Here is a 23334-nt window from a genome sequence, read left to right as displayed (position 1 = left end):
ATCCCACCACAGCAGATGGTGGAATTTGAATTCAATAAAAATCTGGAATTAAAAGTCTAATGATGACCATGAAACCATTGTCGATTGTTGTAAAGGCCCATCTGGTTCACTAATGTCCTTTGGGGAAGGAAATCTGCTGTCCTTAACTGGTCTGGCCTACATGTGACTCCAGACCCACAGAGTCAATGTGGTTGACTCTTAAATGCCCTCTGAACAAGGGCAATTAGGGAATCAGGCAGTTGGGTAATTATGCCTAGACATAATGTGAAGCCCAAATCTCATGAATTAAAAAAGTCAACAAGTTCAACCTACCCATTACAAATCCATGTTGGCTCTTTCTAATAAGCTCAAATTTCTCTAAGTGCTCAGTGGACTGTCCTTCATTATAAATTCCAATAACTTCTGCACAATAGATATTAGACTAACAGGTCTGTAATTTTCTGTTTTTTCTCTCCCTATCATCATTCTTGAATAATGATGGGTTAAATAATGGGTTGCATTTACAATTTTACAATGTAAAGGAACAATTCCTGAATTGGGAGAGCTTTGGAAGGCTATGGCTAAAGAATCTGCAGTTTCCTCGCTTATTTCCTTTTTAAAACCATCAGATCCTGGGGATTTTCAGTCTTTAATGCCACTATTTTTTCTAATACTGTTTTCTTCCTTACGTTAACTTAATGAGTTCCAGTCCTTGATTAATTTTGTTTCCCTGGAGTGTCAGGTATATTATCTCTCCCTCAAATGTGAAAACTGACAAAAAGTAATTATTCAATAAGCCTGCCATTTTGTAATTGTAAATGAAAATGTTTGCCCATTTGTTTCTAAAGGGCTGTGTACCTTGGACTACCCTTTTTCTTCTAATGTAGTTGCAAAAACTTTGTGCTAATGCTATTATCCCTTGCAAGTTTCTCTTCATATTTCTTTTCTTTACTGGTATTGCCATTTTTTGTCTTCCTTTGTTGTTCTTTATATTTCTCCCAATCCCCTGGATTTACACTCTTCTTTGCAATTTAAATGCTATTTCCTTTAGTTTTATGTTCTCTCTCGCTTCTTTTGCCAACCATGGCTGTTTTATTTGCTGAGAACAATTTGCATTGATATAGTGCCTTTAATATAGTAAAAACATCTCGAGGCATTTCATTGTAGTGGTATCAAACAAAATTTGACAACAAGCTTCATAAGGAGATGTTAGAGCAGATGACCAAAATCTCAGTCAAAGAGGTAGGTTTTAAGGAGTGTCTTAAAGGAGGAAAGAGAAGCTGAAAGAATTAGGAAGGGAATTCTGGAGCTTAGGACCTTGGCAGCTGGAAGTGCATCCATTAATAGTCAAACGATTTAAAATTAGGCATGCTCAGGAGGCCAGAAATGGAGGAGCATGGGTATCTCAGGGGGTTGTAGGACGGGAATAAATCACAGAGATAGGAAGCGATAAGGTCATGTACACGTTTGAAAACAAGAATAAGAATTTTAAAATCAATGTATTGCTGGTCTGGGAGTCAGGGATGATGTTTAAGACATGGGCAGCAGAGCTTTGGGTGACCTCAAGATTAGAGAGGGTAGAATGTGGGAAGCTGGCCAGGAATGCATTGAAATGGTTAAGTCTTGAGGTAACAAAAGCACAAATGAGGGTTTTTTTCAGCAGCAGATGACTTGAGACAGGCACTAAGTGAGGGTGATGTTATGGAACAGAAAATCCATGATCCATGGATATGTGATCGAAGCTCATCTCCCAGTCAAATATGACATCAAGTTTGCAAACAGTCTGACAGTGGTTCAACTTCACAGTTGCTAGGGAGAGAGATAGTGTTGATAGCTGTGGAACAGAGTTTGTGATGTTTAGTTGGAGAAAATTTCTGCTGATCCAGTACTGGATGTTGAACAAACAGTCTGACAATTTTAGAGACAGTGGAGGGGTTGAGGGGGGGTGATGAGGCAGAACTGCATGTTGTCAACATACATGTTGAAAGTGATGCTGTGTTATTGGATTATGTCATCAAGGACAGCTTGTTGATGAGAAATAGGGGGCGAGGGTGGTGTGTGCAGGGATAGATCCTTGGGAAACACCAGAGGTAATGGTGTGGGAGTGAGAAGAGAAGCCATTGCAGGTGATTCTCTGGCTATGACTGGATGGATAAGAAAGGAATCTGGTGGGTGCCATGATGACCTTTTTTGTTGGAAAATGGTGCAGAAGTGTTGGAGGTAGATGGCGGGGTCAACTTTGTCAAAGGCAGCAGACAGATAGAGAAGGATGAGGAGGGATAGGATTTTGTGACAGCCACACAAGATTGTCATTTGTAACTTTGATAAGAATCATTTTGATACTGTGGCAGTGGCAGAGAAATTGGAGGAATTCAAACAAGGAGTTGCAAGAAAGATGGGCATAGATTTAGGAGGTGACAGTAGGTTCAAGAGCTTTGGAGAGGAAAGGGAGGTTGGAGATTGGAGATGGGTGGTAATTTGCAAGGACAGTGGAGTTAAGGGTGTTTCTTTTTGAAGAGATGAGTGAGGATGGTACATTTGAAAGAGAGGGGACAGTGCCTGAGGATAGAGAACCGTTAATGATATCAGCTAACATTGGAGCCAGGAAGGGAAGTTGGGAGTCAACAGTTTAGTGGGAATAAGGTTGACAGAGCAGGAAGTAGGTCTCGTGGAGAAGATGAGAATAAGGAGATATTAGGACAAATGATCAAAAGCTTGGTCAAAGAGGTAGATTTTAAAGCTTGTCTTAAAACTAGAGAAGTTTAGGTAGGGAATTCCAGAGCTTACAGTCCAGACAGCTGAAAGTATGGAGCAATTAAATAGCGCAGCAATTAAAATTAAGGATTTGCAAGAGGCCAGAATTGGAATAGTGCAGAGATCCCATAGGGTTGGAGAACGTTGGAGGTAGGGAGGGGAGAGTTCTTGGAGGGAGTTGAAAACAAGGATAAGAATTTTAAAATTGGCTCCTGGTCCAACAATACCTTACTGTAGATCAGTGAGCGCAGTGATGATAGGTGAACAAGGCTTGGTGTGATTTAGGATACAGACAGCAGGATTTTCAATTACCTTAACTTTATGGAAGGAGAAAGATGGAGAGGCTGGCCAGGAGAACACTGGAAAAGTTAAGTCCAGAGGTAACAAAGACATGGATGAGGGTTTCTGCAGCAGATGAGCTAAGCAGTCAAGCAACGTCACGGAGGTGGAAGTAGCTGGTCTTCGTGATGGCACAGATTTTTGGCTGGTAGCTCATCTTGAGGCTAAAATTTGGCTCATTACTCATTACTAAATCTAGTAAGGCCCTCTGATTCTGGCACATATTGCTCCAGAACATTATCTTGAATGCACTCAAGAAATTCATGTCTTTCTGACATGAGCTGCTTTTCCTTTCCTAATAAAGAAAAACCTTGGGCCGTAATTTCCAACTAGCGTCAGAAAGTGATGGCCTGCAGGAAGTAGAAGAAATAAATACACACTTACCTGGCCTTGAAACGTACACTGACCCTTCCGTTCACCGGAGCTGCTTGGGGCCTGCATCAAAAGACCCCTTGCAGGTCCCAGCGAAGTGCAGCTCCGGCGGATTCAAGGAGGCCATGCCCCCTTTTTTACAGCTGTAAAGCAGATAAGCTTAAAGGGCCGGTGAAATTGGCAGGCCAGGGAGGAGGTAAGTTTCTAAGGTAAGGGGATAGGATTTGGGGGGCCTGGGAGGTGTTGGGGTTGGGGGGAGAGTCGATCGGAGGTCTGGTGGGTGGGCGGGGGGAGTAGGAGGTCCGGGTGAAGGTAGGTAGGAGGCCCGGGGTGGGATGTTCGGGGGTGGTAGGTAGGAGGTTGCAGTCAGAGGTCCGGAGGAGAGGGGGAGTCGGTCGGAGGTCCTGGGGATGAGGGGGGGATTCAGAGGTCCTGAGGGCAGGGGGTCGGTTGGAAGTCTAGGGGGGGTGTCGGTTGGAGGCCCGGTGGGAAGGGGGGGGATTCGGAGGTCCGTGTTGGTGAGGGGGATCAGTTGGAGGGGGGTGGGGGAGTGGGCGGGTTGGGGGAGAGTTGGGGGAGGAGGGTGCGCCGAGATCCAGGGGGTGTGGGGGGATCTGAGGTCCGTGGGGTGGGGGGGGGGGTCCGAGGTCCGGAGGTAGTTCGGTTGGGGTCTGAGGTCCAGGCGGGGTCCAAGGTCCTAGGGGGGTTGGGCAGGGGTCTGAGATCCGGGGGAGCGTCAGGGGGTGGGGGCTGAGGGAGTCAGATGTTGAGGGGGTGGGGAGGTCGGTGGAGAGGGTTTCGGAGGTGGGGAGGGTTTGGAAGTCGGGGAGGTGGGGGGTTTTGTGGGGGGAGTCCTGTGGGGCTGGGTGGAGCCCTGTGGGGTGTTGGGGGAGTCCTGTGGGGTCAGCCTGGGTCTTTAGAATAGTTACCCAACAGCTAGAAGAGGTTTCAATTCTTCTAACTTTTTCTGAGTAACTATTGGTTTAACCCTGGTGGAACCATCCGAAGTTTGCGATTTAACCTGCACTTTTGGATGGTTTCCAGTGCAGCACGGTTGTCCAGAGGAAGTGTGCACTTCTGGGCAATTGCCATGCAAACCCTTACCTGGGAACTTCTGAGAGGGATTCTCCCGCACATCTTTGGGGTACCCCCCAAATCCGATGCTGGGAAGCTCGGTGGTTACACCTAACCTATGCTATTGCTGATATGGGATTGCTTAATGGGTATAGGATTGGGAGCTTCATGCTGTACCTAACCATTACTTTACTTAACCTGGGAGTGCTTGATGGGACAGTGTTGATGGAATCTTACTTAGAATGAAACATTCCTGAATCACATCATAGTATGGATTAAGTGGTGAAATTAGATGACAAAGTGCAAAATTATCCTCTTCTTTGATGGTGATATCCTTACTTTAAGCACGTTATAATTCACAAGAAAGCACTGGAATTTATGCTGGTGTACAGTGTTGTCAAAGTTCTGAGTTATGAAGGGGAAGAGGACAAATTCTCTCCTACAATTCACCGAGTACAATCTCATTGTCTCAGTTGAGCAATTTGGAGAAAGTGACCAGAAGAACTGTGAACTTCCCTCAAAGTACAGGAAGTTAAATGGCAAAGCTTAATCTTTTTCTCTTTTTTTCCTGCCCTTCCTTTCCTTCTCCTGAAGGTACTGGTCCTTTTCACTCCCTGCAGCACCTCACCCATGTAAAGATTCTTTTGTGTGTGAGCCTGAAGTTAGAATGTAGATTATTCAACTGTTGGGGGTATCCTAGCCATTCCTGATCTGTTCTCAGTCGGTGTCTGAACATACACATTACTAGCAGGGACCACTGAATTGTGATCAAGAGTGGGAAACCAGGATAATTTTCACCTCCGTTTCCTAATCCAGAAATATTGAAGCTAATTATAGTGTTCCATGTGCCTTTCTTGCTGGGAGAGGCTGGGCAATCAAACTTGTAATCTTGTTGATCCATTTTTAAAAACTCATTTGGGGGATTTGGGCATTGTTGCCAAGGCACAAATTTATCGCCCATCCCTAATTACTGCTAAAAAGGTGATAGAAAGCTGCCTTTTTGGCAATGGAGTGGCTTGCTAGGCCATTTCAGAGGGCAGTTAAGAGTCAATCACATTGCTGTGGTTTTTGAGTCACATATAGGTCAGACCAGGGTAAGGACAGCAGATTTCCTTCCCAAAAGTGCGTTAGTGAATCTGATGTGCTTTTATGACAATCTGGTAATTACATGGTCACCATTTTTATTCCAGATTAAGTTAATTGACTGAATTGAAATTCCTCAGCTGCTATGGTGGCATTTGAACTCATCGCTGATCATTCGTCTGAGTCTCCGGATTACTAATCCTGTAACATAACCACTATGCTACTACACCCAATTTAGCTCAGCTACTCACTGCGTTGACTTTTTGAACCAGTGACAAAGTCCACTTTTCCTCCTGCTTTGTAGATCCACATATTACAAGCATGTGATTTACACTATTGGAAGCAACTAATTGAGGAAGGCCCATGCATCTCCTGTTGAATATTCCTGTAATATAAAAATACCTTTAGAGCAGACTCTGGAGTAATGACTTTTTCCTTGCTCACCTGTGGGGAAATGTCTAGCCTTTGCTTCGTGTCTTCCTGCAGTGCTAACACCAAGGATCAGAAACTCACATGAGTTCACTGACTCGGACAGGAGGCTTAATTAAAACACTTGGCATATTAGCTGAGAGGCCTTTTTTGTTTTGCTAAAAATTGCAATAAATAATAATTGTAACATGTCAACTTAATGAAATTGAGAGCTGGTTTCAAATATGCAATCTTTCTTTCTCTTTTCTTTAAAAAAAAAAGATGGAGTTCTGGAAGGGATATGCCAGCAATGTGTACACAACCCCCAGCAACAACTCTGGCCTACGCGTGGAGCGCACTGATGCAATCTATGTTGTCGTTCCTCTCCTGGGTGTAGCATTATTAATTGTTATTGCACTCTTTGTGATCTGGAGGTGTCAGCTGCAAAAGGCTACTCGACGCCGGCCAACGTACTCTCAGAGCAGGTACCTGACGAGCCGCACAACGCGGAGCCTGCCTCGGGTCCTTGTGCATCGGGAGACATCACATGCTCAGACAGACCCATCTCATCATGAGCAGGGTACCAGACCTACTTTAGACCGCAGTGAACCCAGTGGCCCACCATCAAACAGAACTCTATACGTGCAGGAACAATCTGCGTCTGTCTCTTCTAGACTGTCCAATGCCACTCCCCCGCCTTCATATGAAGAGGTTACTGGACATGTGGAAAGCAGTGGGGAGGAGACAACTACACCATACAGTGACCCACCACCAAAATACGAAGAGATTGTTAGAGTGCATCCTGCTGTATCACGCCAGAACACCACCAACAAATAACTGGCTGAGGATTTGAGAGAACTTAATCGGTGATGATAGCATGTTGATGTGAGAGACCTCTTGCTTTCAGACAACAGTCTCTACCTGTGGTTACTTGGGTAAAATTTGCTTCCAGAAACCATGCAAGTGTCCAGGTGGCCATAGCATTCAAGTAAAGCAAATATTTAGTTAGGTGAGGAGGTTGATCGAAATCAGTGACTTTTTAAAACAAACTTGGGTTGTGCTTTCTCATTCTGGGAGGAATGCCTTGCAGAGACAGGGTAATGAATTTACCCTGCAATTCATTACGCAGGGTAAAGGAGGTGCCTACCCCCTTAAGTACATGAAAAATACCCTAACTATGGCCAAACTAAATTGGAAATATAGTCAGAATTAGCAGTGTTACCACTGTGTTGATGGCAAATGCCAGACTGATATTTGCTATATGTGTGATCCTATTTCTTTGTTAATACAGCACCACTGCCGGTTGTGTCATATTTTCACATTACTCACAAGGCTTGTGCACAAGCATGGAGAGTAAATGCTGTAAGAGTCTTAAAATGCAGTGGCCTTGATCAATCCTTTGTTTGGGATCTGCAATGTGTTTTTAATTTAAGCACAGAAAAGAAGGTATGCCTTATAAGCAGACTTCTGCTTCCTCAGTTTGTACTTGAAGTAAACTTCAGGGAACGGGACAAAGCTCTCATGCTATCAGTCAAGAAATCTACAATTCTAAAACTTGCCACTGCCACCAGATTGCAAAGTGCCCAATCCCCAATTCCAGGCCTAGGGAGGGGGATCTTGTCCCACATGCCTGTTCTTTGCTCTGATCAGCTGTGTTTTGAGGTTCCGAATAGTTAAAAAAAAATCATTGTGACTGAGTGAAAGTTCACATATTAATTTGTGCTGGTGTTGACTGCAGATGTACCAGTCTGACAGGTATAAGTACTTGCTGGGATAATGTGTTGTTTGGAAAATAAATGGCAAGTGAATTAGAAACTTAAAGGAAACATATTAATAGTAATATATCAACGATTTCTTTATCAAAATGGGAAACAATCTCTATTTCAAATTTTATTATGCTGCATTTTTATTGAATTTTTAAAAAACTGAAAGTGTAAATGTCTGCTTATTAAGCATCAAGGTAATAGCAATGAATGGTTGCATGTTTCACAAAGGTGATAATGAAGTTCTATACAATCTTTTGTCGCTGAAGGGTGTAAGCAAATGGCCCTAACCATCTTCACTGACGATGCAGTTCTCCATTACTTACCCTGGAATCCTAATTGATCCTCTAGACTCAGTCAGAGGTTGAATTTCGCATGGTTTGGGCCAATAATATATCATTTTAGGTCTGTAACTTTTGTTTGCTGAAGGATTATATACTTTTTTTTTACTAATCCACTACAGTTTACTTTAGGATTGGATAAAGATTTTACCACAAGTTTACTTTTGGTTACATAAGATAGATGTTCAGGTGGACAATTTATATCAAGGTAGGAAAAATCTTTCAACCAGTGATTACAGCCATGTAAAATATGGCTTCAGAATAACTAGAAAGATCTTGACTTTGTATTATAATTACTATTTAATAGAGAGAGCCTCCTCCCATTCAATAAGGATTCCATTGGAGCAGCTGAAATGGCTCTTACCATCCAAGCTTCACGTTATCATGGATTATTTCATAGTCCAGTTACCACCATTGAAGTTGTTTAGCAGTTGAGGGTCTTAACTCGTGTTTTTCAGCATCTTTGTAAATGTGATCTGATTTATTTTAGGAATGTATTATACTTTTAAGTTAAAGCCTAAGGTCAATAACAACCAACAAAGGTGGTAATTTGACTTTCTCATTAAAATTCTTACCTTTATGTTTAAATCCCTTTTAGTCTGACCACTCCCTATCTTGGAAGCCAGTACTATAACCTCGCCATTCTATGTACTGTCCCAATTTTTATACATCCTACCCTGCCTTAGTCCCACTATTGGTGAAGCATCTTTTGTCATCATGGTCCCATGCTTTGATCTCCCTCCTTAAATATTTACTTTAAGACATTCCTCAAAACCCACCTCTTTGACAAAGTTTGTGGTCATCCCTCCTAATATCTCCTTCTTTGGCTTGACATTCACTGCTTGTCTGTTTGCGCTTCTGTGATACACCTTGCTTTTTTTCTTGCATTAAAATGTGCTAGATACGTGCAATTGTTGCATTTGTGAGGTTTACATCATATGGTGTATTTCCTTAGGCAAGCAGTTGATGTTTTTTGATCTTATTTCACTTCTGAAATTATTTTCCCACACTCGCCCTGCCTGGTTGACTGACCTGTGTTACAGCTTGCATTACCCTCTTATTACCCTTCCCAACACCACTGCATTCTAATTGATTGGAAAAAAAGATTTAATAATTGTGGAAAATTGATAACTGCACTCATAAATATAAAAATGTAAACTTTAAATAATGTAACTTATGCTTTTTTTATCCACTCCAGCACTGAATTCAAATGCTTTTGGATTAGATGGTGGCTGGGCTACCTTCCTTTCCCATTGCATTCGTTAAAAAAGTATTGAAATAACTATATAAACTTTAACTTATTTTCAAAACTAATTTCTTAGTGCTTTGTGCATTGTAAAACAATTGAAATGTGCAATGCTTCAAACACTAACTATCCAGTGGGTTTTTGATGGCAGTAATCACCTGAGGCAATTCCTTTCTAGGATTGTGTTCTGTGGATCAATAAAGTTGTGTTTTTTTAAAACAAAAGTTTGTTTGAGATTCAGTAATACTGCGCTAAAATCCACTCAATGCTAATAAAATCATTTATGGCTTCACAGATGCAATCTCTTGTACTTGATCTTCAGCGCTACTTTATAACTTTGTAAATATACACATCTGTTACACCTTGAACAGCTGAAAAGAAATATTTTGCTGTTAATTTCTGATGCTACTAGTTAAATTAGCTGTAGCAGTACTTAATTTGAACAAAAACCATTTGGACATGGGCCTTAAAAGAAAGGAAATAGCAGTATTAATGCAGCAGAGTTGTCCCTGTTTGAGTGGTGAGATCTGTCTGGGTCTGAGATTAGAGAGTTGAATGGTGGATCTGAGACTTATTTCTTCTTTCAAAGGAAAGGTTATCTTTTAATTGCAAACTTGCAATCAGATTAATGAAAATGACTATAAGTGCTTATCAATTTTTAGAGCGATTTATTTTATGATCCTTTTGGAATAAGGAGGGATTGGGAATAAATTGGCACTGGAACCATTTTGAACAAAGATAGTGAGCAAGTTCATGTAAAGTATAAAAGTGCTGGGTGGTACTTCACTGTCCAGTTTGAATCAATGGGACATACTTTTATAGTGTGGAAATAATTCCGGCTTGTTTGTCTTTGAAGATTTCAGCTGCAAAATGCTCCACAAATTCAGCTTTTTGCCTAATTTCTTACAAACCTCATTACATACACATCCAGTACCGATGGATTACATCTGGGACCTCTAAATGAGGCTTGAAGTCTGGTATTTTTATCCTTCATGATGAATAAACAATCTGGAAGACATGCATGTTGAGTTCATGTTCCTTGATGGTAAGTGCCGGAAACAATTTGTAAAGTTTCCTCATGTTCAATTAAATCCTGTTGCTCAGTTTTTAGAAGGTCAGCTTTTAGATTTTATTTCTATTGGTCACCATAACTAATTATGTTCTAATTTACCAATGAGTCAATGCCAGACTCTTAGTCAAGTTCCATATATAAGGCCCACTTTGAAAAGTAATGATATGCAGCAAAATATTATTCATGAGATTCAGTATTCGTATCTCTGTAGGTGCAGTATTTGAAAAAATACTGTGCTTACATGATGTCTACCTTTGTAATCTGAGACCATTTCAGAACATTTTGTACTAAAATGTGAATAGATCAGCAACACCAGAACACAGCAATATGAGAGAGATCATGTGGATTAACTGGTGCTTTAACAGATCGATTAGTTGACTGAAGAGCTCCATTTACTGCAGTATAAAGCTTTGCCCTTAAGATAGTTGCATTTTTACAACTGCTGTTCTGAAATAAGGCATTGAATACACACCAACAAAATCATGAAATCTATTCCACAGTGTGATAACACTATGCCTGAGAGTTCCTCCTTTTAATTGCTGAAAACCGATCCTATTCCCCCAATTCACAGCAGTTCTGCACTTTTAAGAATGTAAGCCCAATTGTTTATTTCCAAACAGTGGCCAAAACAAATTTACCAATGCTTGCTTTGTCTCCATGTAGTGTTATAGAAACATTGGTTGCAAAATTTGGCTTCATAACGCCTCTGGTGTACTATGGGAGCCTGGAGCCCTGAAAATAGTAGTTGGTCCAATGGCGACCACTTCCAGCATGCGATGTTTGGAAAGGTGTGAGCATGAGTGTACTGTGCACGTGGCCGAAGCATGCAGAGTGGCGAAGTTGTGAAGTCACTCAGCATCTAATGCTGATTTGGTATATGACCTGCCATTTTGAACTTTGCAGCCCCTGTTAACACCCACTCTTAAACAATCTCAGGCGAACACATAAGGACATCACTGCTAGCATTATTTAAAGGTTTCATTATGGAACTTTTAGGGGAAGTGCATCTGACTTTGTTTTGCTGCTGCCAAGATAGTGGAAGTACTGAGTTGGAGTCAGGTGAAGTGATGTTAGATTTATTCAAAGCACTCGGTGGAATTTGAAGGCCTGTCAGCAGAGAACCTGCTATCACTCATGGGGACTATTGTTGCAACCTGTTTTGGGCTGCAGCAAAGCAGGGGTGTGGTGTGCAGGCAGCAGACCACAGACACTGGAGAGGGAGGAGGACGACTCTCAATAGAAGACCTAGGGTCTTCAAGGAGCACTTCTTCTACCTCCACCTCAGCCAGGTACGATGTCTGAGGCATTTATGATTCATCAAGAAAGTGGTTACTGTGTCATCTCCTCCAATCAAATCTGCAACTGCAGAGTGAAGCAAGGGTGGCGCTACCAGTGGCCATGGAGATCACCATGGCTCTCGATTTCCACACCAGCAAATCATTCCTGGCTGGAGACAGTGACATTGCCAACATCTCAAGGCTTGCCATGCATCACTGAACCAAGGAGGTAATAGAAACCCTGTATGGAAGGAGAGGCAACTTCATAGATAAAAACAAAAAACTGCGGATGCCGGAAATCCAAAACAAAAACAGAATTACTTGGAAAAACTCAGCAGGTCTGGCAGCATCGGCGGAGAAGAAAAAAGTTGACATTTCGAGTCCTCATGACCCTTCAAGGGACATGAGGACTCGAAACGTCAGCTTTTTTCTCCTCTGCCGATGCTGCCAGACCTGCTGAGGCAACTTCATAGTCTCTTTAACCAAAGAGAAGCAGAAGGAGCAGGCACTTTCCAGGGTAGCAGGATTTCCAGACCTTTCCAGGGTAGCAGGATTTCCAATGGTGCAGGAAGCTATCAACTGCACTCATGAGGCACCCTAGGCCCCATATCTCAAAGGGGAAATTAACTGGAACCACAAGTGGTAGTAATCCTTTGACATGCATTTGGGGTATGGGGCCATCCACAGAGCAACATATCAGTGAATGCCTGCTATCCTGGCAGCAGCCATGATAATTTCATCCTGCACCAGTCGGCTGTTTCTGCCATATTCGAGCACGGTGAAGAGGGCTACCCACTCATGTTCCCCTCTGCTACTTGATCATACATGGACTGAGCATGTACAACGAAAGTCATGCTGGTATCAGGAACGTCGAGGAGTAAACCATTAGCATTCTGGAATAAAGGTTCTGCTGGAGCACTACAAACTCTGGAGCCTTCAAATCCATGTGGTCTGAGGCATGCTACACAACTTGGTTCTAATCAGGGTGCAGACCTTGCCACCAGACCTTCTGAGGGAACTCAAGCAGGAAGAGGAGCAAGTGAGGAGGTATGTGGGATCCCATTGCTCCAGCCAGGCTCTCCATGAGAGGTCAGTCAGACTCTGGTTCCCCTGAAATCATTCTCACGTCACTGCTACTCCACCATTCCCCACCAATTCCCTTTGCTACAGACCATCATAATGCCCCTTGTCTGAAATTTTGAAATAAAAGTCACTCCAAAAAGTACATTCCATAACACATTTATTTAAAGATACTTCCAATAATCCACACACAACTGAACGACTCACCCTTGTGCATTCCCTTAATGCCTGTCTTGCAGGTGCCTTTGCCTTGCCTAGTGTTCCTTCATAGTGCTATCCCAGTGGCTGTATATGTTTGGTGGAAGACTGCTGACTTTTAGAGGGGAAGACTGCAGGTAGCTTTGCATGATGTATTCAAGTAGCCCTGTGCCTTGAGGGCCCGACTTCAGACTGTGGGTTCTAGAATAGTTCCAGTGGATTGGAACTTAATAAATGTTAAACCATAGTCAAGAAAGGAATGTGAGTAAAAACAGGGGACTACAGGCCAGCTTGCCTGATATCAATAGTTGCGGAAATGCTGGAACCCTTTATTAAAGAATTCTGAACAATGCACTTAGAAAAGCATAGAATGATCAGACAAAGTCAACATGGTCTTTCAAAAGGGAAATCATGTTTGACAAATTTATTAGATTTTTTTTGAGGATGCAACTAGAAGGGTAGACAAAAGGGAACCAGTAGAAGTAGTATACTTGGATTTACAAAAGGCATTTGATAAAGTGTCACAAAAAGTTAATACACATGCTAAAAGCTCATGGAGTTAGAGGTAATAAATTAGCATGGATAGACAATTGGTTAACGGGCAGGAAGCAAAGAGTAGGGCTAAATGAGGCATTTTAAAGTTGGCAGGCAGTGACTAGTGAAGAGCTGCAGGAATCTGTGCTGAAGCCTCAGCTATTTACAACCTATAATAATGACTTAGCGGCAGAGAGTAATATATCTAAATTTACAGGCAATACAAAGCTAGATGGAAATGTAAGCTATGAGGAGGGCACAAAGAGGCTGCAAAGAGATATAGACAGGTTACGTGAGTGGGCAACAAGGTGGCAGATGGAATATAATGTGGGAAAGTGTGAGGTTCTTCAATTTGGTCGTAAGAATAGAAAAGCAATATTTTTTGAAAGGTTTGAAACTTCTAAATGTTAATGTTCGGAGGGACTTGGATGTACTTGTACAAGGAACACAAAGTTAGCATGTATGTACAGCAAGCAATATGGAAGGCAAATGATTTGTTGACCTTTATTGCAAGGGTATTAGGGCACAAGCATAAAGAAGCCTTGCTACAAGTGGATAGAGCTTTGGTGAGACCACACCGGGAGTACTGTGTGCAGTTTCGATCTCCATATTTAAGGAAGGATATTGGAGGTGGTACAGTGAAAGTTCACTAGATTAGTTCCTGGGATGAGGGGGTTGTCCAATGGGAGAGACTAAGTAAATTGAGCCTATTCTGTTTGGAGTTTAAAAGAATGAGAAGTCTCATTAAGGGGGTCCTTCTCAGGATGGCGGCCGGTGACTAGTGGAGTTCCGCAACTTTTCACTTTATACATTAATGATCTAGATGAAGGAACTGAGGGCATCCTGGCTAAGTTTCCAGATGATACAAAGATAGGTGGAGGGACAGGTAGTATTGAGGAGGCGGGGAGGCTGCAGAAGGATTTGGACAGGTTAGGAGAATGGGCAAAGAAGTGGCAGATGGAATGCAACATGGGGAAGTGTGAGGTCATGCACTTTGGTAGGAAGAATAGAGGCATAGCCTATTTTCTAAATGGGGAGAGAATTCAGAAATCTGGAGTGCAAAGGGACTTGGGAGTCCTAGTCCAGGATTCTCTTAAGGTTAACTTGCAGGTTGAGTCGGTAGTTAGGAAGGCAAATGCAATGTTGGCATTTATTTCGAGAGGACTAGAATATAAAAGCAGGGATGTGCTGCTGAGGATTTATAAGGCTCTGGTCAGACCACATTTAGAATATTGTGAGCAATTTTGGGCCCCGTATCTCAGGAAGGATGTGCTGGACCTGGAGAGGGTCCAGAGGAGGTTCACGAGAATGATTCCAGGAATGAAAGGCTTAACATATGAGGAACGTTTGAGGACTCTGGGTCTATACTCGATGGAGTTTAGAAGGAGGGGGGATCTGATTGAAACTTACAGAATACTGAAAGGCCTGGATAGAGTGTACGTGGAGAAGATGTTTCCATTAGTAGGAGAGACTAGGACCCGAGGGCACAGCCTCAGAGTAAAGGGAAGACCTTTTAGAACAAAGATGAGGAGAAACTTCTTTAGCCAGAGAGTGGTGAATCTATGGAATTCATTGCCACAGAAGGCTGTGGAGGCCAGGTCATTGAGTGTATTTAAGACCAAGATAGATAGGTTCTTGATTGGTAAGGGGATCAAAGGTTACGGGGAGAAGGCGGGAGAATGGGGTTGAGAAACTTATCTATGGCGGAGCAGACTTGATGGGCCGAATGGCCTAATTTCTGCTCCTATGTCTTATGGTCTAAACATACAAGGTTCTGAAGGGACTTGATAGGGTATACACTGAGAGGTTGTTTCCCCAGGCTGGGGAATTTGGAACATGGGGGCATAGTCTCAGGATAAGATCTAGTCCTGCTCCTTTTTCTGATGTTCTTATACACACTACCTCGGCATGGGTGGCAGCAGTATAGACTGGCTGGCAGGAAAAGAGCTAGGCATTGGCTCAATGGCATTGGTTCGAGCAGGAATACTGTCCTCCTGAAAGAGGACAGAATGTACATGTAGCACTGAGCCACTACCACCCCTTCAAGGTGGCATCTCAGTAATCCTAGTAATTTTCTGGAGCACAGAATGCTCCTCTGCATGCTCCTTTGAGCACTGCAGCCAAGATGGCAGCAGCCCAAGCCTGCTTGGCACCAAGTTGGGCTTGCTTGGCACCAAGTTGTGGTGCCTTCTCAGAATCAACCACAGGTGACTCAGAAACAGGTTAAAGATCATTTTATTCAAGCGAATGCAGGAAGAGTCTGCCTTAGACCAGCTAAAACAGAACTCTACCCATTACAGGAAAACCATATTTTTATAAAGAGTTAGTCAGGCACATATTGCATTATTCAAATTCCAATCTTGTCAGTACATAATCACATAATAAGCAGATGTTCCCAGTCCCAGCTATGTATCTTTTCCTTAGCCAAGCAAGACCGCTTTATCTCGTTCTAGCCTGGTACTGTTTGCCTTTATCTTACCTGTTTATTCTCATCCCCCTTTATGTCTCCTCTCTAGTTAACTCCTTGTGATCTCCAATGTCTTTCTGGAGAGTTCTTCTAATATTGGCCCCATGGTGTACAAGGTTCGCCTGGAGAATTCTGCTGACCTTTGGTTTTACTAATAGAAGTCCCTGTTTAACCCTTAACAGCACCAAGTTGGGCTTGCATGGCAGTAAGCATGGATCTCATGATTTTAGTCTGAACTTCTACTGCAGCAATCAGAATAGGGTAACTTCTGCCAATTAAAACTGAGCCATCAGCCACCAGACACTGCACCACAACTCGGTTTGCAAATGCTGCCATGAAGTTGACCACCACTTCCATGCAAGGAAGGATGGACTCCAAGCTCTGCAAAGCCCCGTGTTAAGTTGGAGTTGGACTCCTCCATGCTCCTTGACAGTGATTAGAGGCTCTTCGAAGGATCAATGCACCAAACACCTTTGTGTGCATGTCCATCAGCCTTCTCCTGTAAGCTGCCCCATTGAAGTCCTCATCTGAGTTCTCTATATCAGACCTCACCTGTAACATTGCCCTATGGGGAGCTGCACCTTGCTGCCCCTAGCCAAGCTGTTCCAGTATAGCTACAACACTGGCATCTATCCAGTAATGTGGAAAATTGTCCAGGCATGTCCTGTACACAAGCAGGAAAAATCCAACCCAGCCAATTACCTCCCCATCAGTTAATTCTCGATCATCAGTAAAGTGATGAAAGGGGTCATCAACAGTGCTATCAAGCACCACTTGCCTAGCAAAAACTTGCTCACAGACGCTCAGTTTGGGTCCTGCCAGGGTCAGTCAACCTCTGACCTCATTACAGCCTTGGACAAACATGGACAAAAGAGCTGAACACCAGAGGTGAGGTGAGAGTGAATGCCCTTAACATCAAGGCACCATTTGACAGATTGTGGCATCAAGGAGCCCTAGCAAAACTCGAGTCAATGGGAATCCAGAGAAAGCTCTCCACTGGTTGGGGTCATACTTAGCACAAAGGAAGATGGTTGTGGTTGTTGGAAGTCAATCACCTCAGTTCTAGGACGTCACTGCAGGAGTTCCTCAGGGTAGTGTCCTAGGCCCAACCATTTCAGCTGCTTTATCAATGAACTTCCTTCCATCATAAGGTCAGAAGTGGGGATGATTGCGGATAATTGTGCAATGTTCAGCACTATTTGTGACTCTTCAGATACTGAAGCAGTCCATGTCCAAATGCAGCAAGACTTGGACAATATCCAGGCTTAGGCTGTCAAGTGGCAAGTGACATTCATGCCACACGTGTGCCAGGCAATAACTATCTCCAACAAAAGAGAATCGAACCATTGCCCCTTGACATTCAATAGCATTACCATCACTGAATGCCCCATGATTCCGTGGGTTAGCATTGACCAAAGACTTAACTGGGCTTGCATATAACTACTGTGGCTACAACAGGTTGGAGGCTAAGAGTCCTGTAGTGAGTAACTCACCTCCTGACTCCCCAAAGCCTGCCCACAATCTACAAGGCACAAGTCAGGAGTTTGTTGAAATACTCTCCATCTGCCTGGAGGAGTGCAGCTCCAACAACACTCAAGAAGCTTGACACCATCCAGGACAAAGCAGTCTGCTTGATTGGCACCCCATCCACAAACATTCAGAAACTCAACAATACGTCCTTGGCCAGCACATTCAAAACCCATGGCCACTACCATCTAGAAGGACAAGGGCAGTAGATACATGGGAACACCACCACCTAGAAGTTCCCCTCCAAGCTATTCACTGTACTGACTTGGAAATATACCGCCGTTCCTTCACTGTCGCTGGATCAAAATCCTGGAACTCCTTTCTTAATAGCACTTTGGGTGTAACCACACCACAGGGACTGCTGCATTTCAAGAAGGCAGCTCATCATCACCTTCTCAAGGGCAATTAGGAATGGGCAATAAATGCTGGCCAGCCAGCGATGCCCATATCCCATAAATGAATAAAAAAAGAATATCTGAGCTCCAGTGCTTCTTTATCAGACATATGTTCTTGCACATGCCCTTCATCAGAAAGTTGTGCTCGTTGGTCAGGCAGTGTGTCTTGGATATCTGAAAGCATAAATGCATAAGGGAGGGTTGGGGTGAGGGAAGGCAATTTGGATGGAGCAAGAGGTTCATGGTCACACCAATTACAGTTCAATGTCTTCCCCTAATCTTGGAATGTACATGTCCAATTGCCTTTTGAAAGTTCCTATGCAATTGATTCCACCATCCTTTCAGGTAGTGCATCCGAGATCTTAGCAAAACTCTGTGAAAAGAATTCTCCTGATTTCCTCTCCAGTTCTTTTGTCAATTATTTTAAATAATCCTTAACAACCCACTTAGCAGGAGAAACAATTTTTCCCTTTATACTTTATGAAAACACCTCATAATTTTGCACACCTTTATTCAATTTCTCCTTAATGTGGTGCTCTCTTCAAGGCCTTGGCATTTTTCCTAAAGTGTGATGCCAGAATTGTGCCCTAGCTGAGGTCTAATCAGTGATGTGAAAGTGTTTAGCATGAGTTACTTGTTTACATATTCAGTGGCAATGTCTTTTCAGCCAAGTACCCCATATGTGTTCATAACCACCTTCTCTACTTGCCCTGCCACCATCAAAGATGTGTGAATATACTCCCCTTGAGGTCCTTTGTTCTTTCATCCTCCTCAAAAAAATTCAACATAGATTATATTGCCACTCCATTCTGTTCCTCCCAAAGTGCATGACTTCACATTTATCCACATTAAATTGCATCTACCATATGTCTTGTCTATTTCATGTCTTTCTATATCCTCCTCAAGTCTGCAAATATTCTGCTCACTGTTTACTATGTTACCAAATTTTAATTACCTGCAAACTTCAAAATTGTATTCCTATACCCAAGTCTGGGTCATTTATATATGACAAGGAAAGCAATGGTCCTAATACCAACCCCTGGGTGTCCCACTGTATACTTCTCTCAAGTCAAAAAAAAATCTGTTCATTAGCACATGGACGAGGCACTTGCGCTTTATCCGTGCAAAATCGATATCAAGAGATTTCGGAAGCACAATTTTTGTTTCTTGGAGCTGCTGGTGATCGTTTGCCTCGGCACTCCACAAAAAAAAACTCTCTCTTTCCTACCCCTTAGCCAATTACATACCCCCACATTGTCTTTTTAATACCATGTACTTCAATTTTTCAAGTAAGTCTGTTATGTGGTACTTTATCAAATGCATTTTGAAAGTCCATATATATAACAACTACTGCACTACCTTCATTAACCCTCTCTATTACTTCATCAAAGAACTCAATAAGATTAGTCAGACATCATTTCCCTCTCATAAATCTGTGCTGGCTGTCCTTTATTCACCATACTTTTGTCAGTGAGTTAATTTTGTTCTTGACAATGGTCTTTAATAGTTTTCCCACCACTGATGTTAGGTTAACTGGCCTGTAGTTACCAGTTTTATCCCCCTCCACCTTTTTGAACAATGATACAACAATTTGCAATCTTCCACCCTCTTGCTCCACTCCCAAGGAGGATTGGTTGAAATACTGTGGTCACACCTTCTGTTATCTCCAGCCTAACTCCTTTCAGCAACCTAGAATACATCTCTTCAGAACCAATGACTTGCTAACTTTGAGCGATGCCAACTTATTTAGCACTACTTTCTGCATATATTTATCCTATCCAAAATCTCTACTCCCCATTCCTCTACTGAAATATTAACTTCATCCTCTTTTGTGAAGACAGATGGAAAGTATTCATTCACTACTTTGGCCATCCCTCTACCACCAGAAGGTTTCCTTTCTTGTCCCTAATCAACCCTGACATTCCTTTAATTATCCTTTTAATTTTTATATGTTTAGAAAAGATTTTTGTGTTCCCTTTAAGACACCTGATCTTTTTTCATGCTCTCTTTCCCCTTTTTATACCCCATATCAATTTCCCTTCCATTCCGCCTGGTTTTAACTTTTTTCATAAACCTCCATTTTCTGTATTATTTCAATCTTTTATTTCCTTTATCATCTAGGGAACTCTAGCTTTGGATGCTCCATCTTTCTTCCTTATGGGAACTATGGACAGAATAGGCCCAGATTTGTACAAAGTGCGATAGTGGGCGGGAGAAATATAGTTTTACCTGCTGGCCGCAATGGCAGGTTTTCACACCATACCATCCTATTCCCACCTCACTAATTATGCAGCCACAGGAAACACGCCATCTCACTGGAGTGCAGCCTCCAATTTGCCTGTCACACTGTTACCTCACCGCTTCCTCACGCAGCGTGCCATATTTAAACTGCAGCCGTATTCAGACTTCACAATGCTTGCAGCCCCAGATTGCTCCAGTGAAGACATGGCCCCAAAGGATGCAGCCCCCCAGTAATGCATCCCTAGTTGCCTTCTGGATGCCATGAGGCCTGCCTCGATGTCCCCTAGCCCCACTCTGGTCACAGGAGGCCCATCAGTCTCACCACTCCAGCTTGGGAGGTGGTGGAAGAGGTCATCATTGCCAATGCTGCACCCGAGGTCGGCCATCCAGCGCCAGGCTTCGCAGGCAGCACCAGTGCATCCTGTGCAGAAAACGGATGAATGATCTCATCCATGCTGCCAGGGTAAGACAACCATCTTATCACTCTAAACTCTCACACTCACAAGGCCATCACACATTCACTGGCATTTCACTCACTGCCATCTCAAGGGACATCGCCACTCACTCTCTCACACACACCCCCACAACTCCATCTGGCCTCATCTCCTATGGAGACTGCCTTCTCTACCCTCACTATCTTGAGGCCACTTGCACAAATCAGCATGTACCCTCACACACACCCTGGGAAACCCCCCATCCCCAGTACAGCCCTCGCCCTGCAGCCTCTTCCCTTGCCTGAGGCCACTTCTCCTCCTTCCCCAAGCAAGCCCTAGCCCATTGAAAAGCCACTTACGGCTGGTCCTGCCCATGAGCTCCCCTAAAAGTGATGTGGTGCTGCCTGTGAAGCCTGGCGCTGATGACTGCAAGTGCTGCCCGAAGCAAGGTGGGCAAACAAACCTCGAATGACGGAAACTGTAATCCAGGAGAGCTTTTTAAGCCAGTACGTAGAAGGCCTTACAAGAGAGGGGGCAATCCTGGTCTTAATTTTAGGGAATGAAACCGAGCAAGTGGGAGAGGTATCAGTGGGGGAGCATTTTGCAGATAGTGATCATAACTCCGTTAGATTCAAGGCTGTTATGAAATAGGGCAAGTTTGGGCCAGAAATCAGAGTTCTAAATTGGGGGAAGGCCAATTTTAATAAGATCAGATATGATTTGGCCAGAGTGGACTGGGAGCAGCTATTTTTAGGTAAATCTGTGTCAAAGCAGTGGGACTCATTCAAAAAGGAAATGGGAAGAGTACAGGGCCAACATATTCCAGTAAAGACAAAGGGTGGGATCAACAAATCCAGGGAACGCTGGATGTTGAGGGACATACAGGACTGGATAAAGAGAAAAAGGGAGGCTTATGGCAGATACCAAGAGCTCAAAACAGCGGAAGCCCTAGAGGAGTATAGAATGTGTAGGGAAGAACTTAAAAAGGAAACTAGGGGAGCAAAATGGGGATATGAAAAAACATTGGCAGGTAAAATAAAGGAAAATCCAAAGTTATTTTACAAGTACATGAAGAGTAAGAGGATAACTAGGGAAAGAGTAGGATCCATTAAGGACCATAGTGGTAATTTGTGTGTGGAGCCGGAAGACGTAGGTAAGGTTCTAAATGAATACTTTGTGTCGGCGTTCACAAGTGAGGGGGACGACGTGGGTATGGAAATCAGGCAGAAGGACTGTGATATAATTAAAGAACTTAGCATAGAAAGGGAGGAGATTTGAAGTGGTCTGGCAGGCTTAAAAGTAGATAAATCTCCAGGCCTGGATGAAATGTATCCCAGGCTGTTGAGTGAGGCAAGGGAGGAGATAGCAGGGGTGCTGGCAATAATTTTCAATACCTCTCTGGCCACAGGAGAGGTGCCAGAGGACTGGAGGACAGCCAATGTGGTACTGTTATTCAAGAAGGGAGGAAGGGATAAACCAGGGAACTACAGGCCAGTCAGTCTAACCTCAGTGGTGGGGAAACTATTGGAAGCAATTCTGAGGGACAGAATTAATCTACGCTTGGAGAGGCAGGGATTAATCAAGGACAGTCAGCATGGTTTTGTTAAGGGGAGATCATGTCTGATCAATTTGATTGAATTTTTCGAAGAGGTGACCAGGTGTGTAGAGGAGGGCAATGCATTTGACTTAGTCTACTTGGATTTCAGCAAGCCTTATGATAAGGTCCCGCATGGGAGATTGATAACGAAGGTAAGAGCCCATGGGATCCAAGGCAATTTGGCAAATTGGATCCAGAATTGGCTGAGTGGCAAGAAGCAGAGGGTAATGGTCGAGGGGTGTTTTTGTGACTGGATGCCTGTGTCCAGTGGGGTTCCACAGGGATCGGTGCTGGGTCCCTTGCTGTTTGTGGTATATATAAGCAATTTAGACTTGAATGTAGGAGGGTTGATCAATAAGTTTGCGGATGACACGAAAATTGGTGGGGTGGTAAATAGTGAGAAGGATAGCCTTAGATTCCAGGAGGATATAGACGGGCTGGTCAGATGGGCTGATCAGTGGCAAATGGAATTTAATCCAGATAAGTGTGAGGTGATGCACTTGGGCAGGACAAACAAGGCACAGGAATACACGATGAATGGGAGGACCCTGGGAAGTACCGAGGACCAGAGGGACCTTGGTGTACATGTCCACCGGTCCCTTAAGGTAGCGGGACAGGTAAATAATTTGGCTAAGAAGGCATATGGGATACTTGCCTTTATTAGCTGAGGCATAGAATATAAGAGCAGGGAGGTTATGCTGGAACTGTATAAAACGCTGGTTAGGCTACAGCTAGAGTATTGCGTGCAGTTCTGGAATCCGCAGGATAGGAAGGATGTGATTGCACTAGAGAGAGTGCAGAGGAGATTTACCAGGATGTTGCCTGGGCTGGAGAGTTTTAGTTATGAGGAGAAATTGGATAGACTGGGGTTATTTTCTCTGGAGCAGAGGAGATTGAGGGGGACATGATTAAGCTGTTTAAAATTATAAGGGGCAAAGATAGAATAGACAGGAAGGAATTTTTCCCCTTGGTGGAGGGATCAATAACCAGGGGGTGTAGATTTAAGGTAAGGGACAGGAGGTTTAGAGGTGATGTGAGGAAGAATTATTTTACCCAGAGGGTGGTGGGAATCTGGTACTCACTGCCTGAAAGGGTGGTAGAGGCAGAAACCCTCAACATTTAACAAGTGTTTGGATGTGCACTTGCAATGCCA

General features: G+C 43.4%; 1 protein-coding gene and 1 non-coding gene across 2 annotated transcripts in view; both read left to right on the top strand.

The window, feature by feature from the left end:
• Nucleotides 1-9653, top strand: part of prrg3 (proline rich and Gla domain 3) — a 79998-nt gene extending 70345 nt beyond the window's left edge. Inside the window, exon 4 of the mRNA XM_078547198.1 lies at nucleotides 6292-9653. Within this exon, the coding sequence (XP_078403324.1) occupies nucleotides 6292-6846 (555 nt within the window). The 3' untranslated portion in view covers nucleotides 6847-9653. The remainder of the gene's footprint in view (nucleotides 1-6291) is intronic.
• A 9329-nt stretch (nucleotides 9654-18982) lies between these two features.
• On the top strand, nucleotides 18983-19112 carry LOC144684125 (U11 spliceosomal RNA). The gene has a single exon (XR_013577411.1). It is a non-coding gene; the product is annotated as a U11 spliceosomal RNA (small nuclear RNA).
• The last annotated feature ends 4222 nt before the right edge of the window (nucleotides 19113-23334 follow it).

The sequence above is a fragment of the Cetorhinus maximus genome, chromosome 8 (assembly GCF_964194155.1).
Source record: "Cetorhinus maximus chromosome 8, sCetMax3.hap1.1, whole genome shotgun sequence".
Lineage (NCBI taxonomy): Eukaryota > Metazoa > Chordata > Chondrichthyes > Lamniformes > Cetorhinidae > Cetorhinus > Cetorhinus maximus.
Note: the sequence above shows the minus strand (reverse complement) of the source record. Positions and strands in the feature narration are given on the sequence as shown.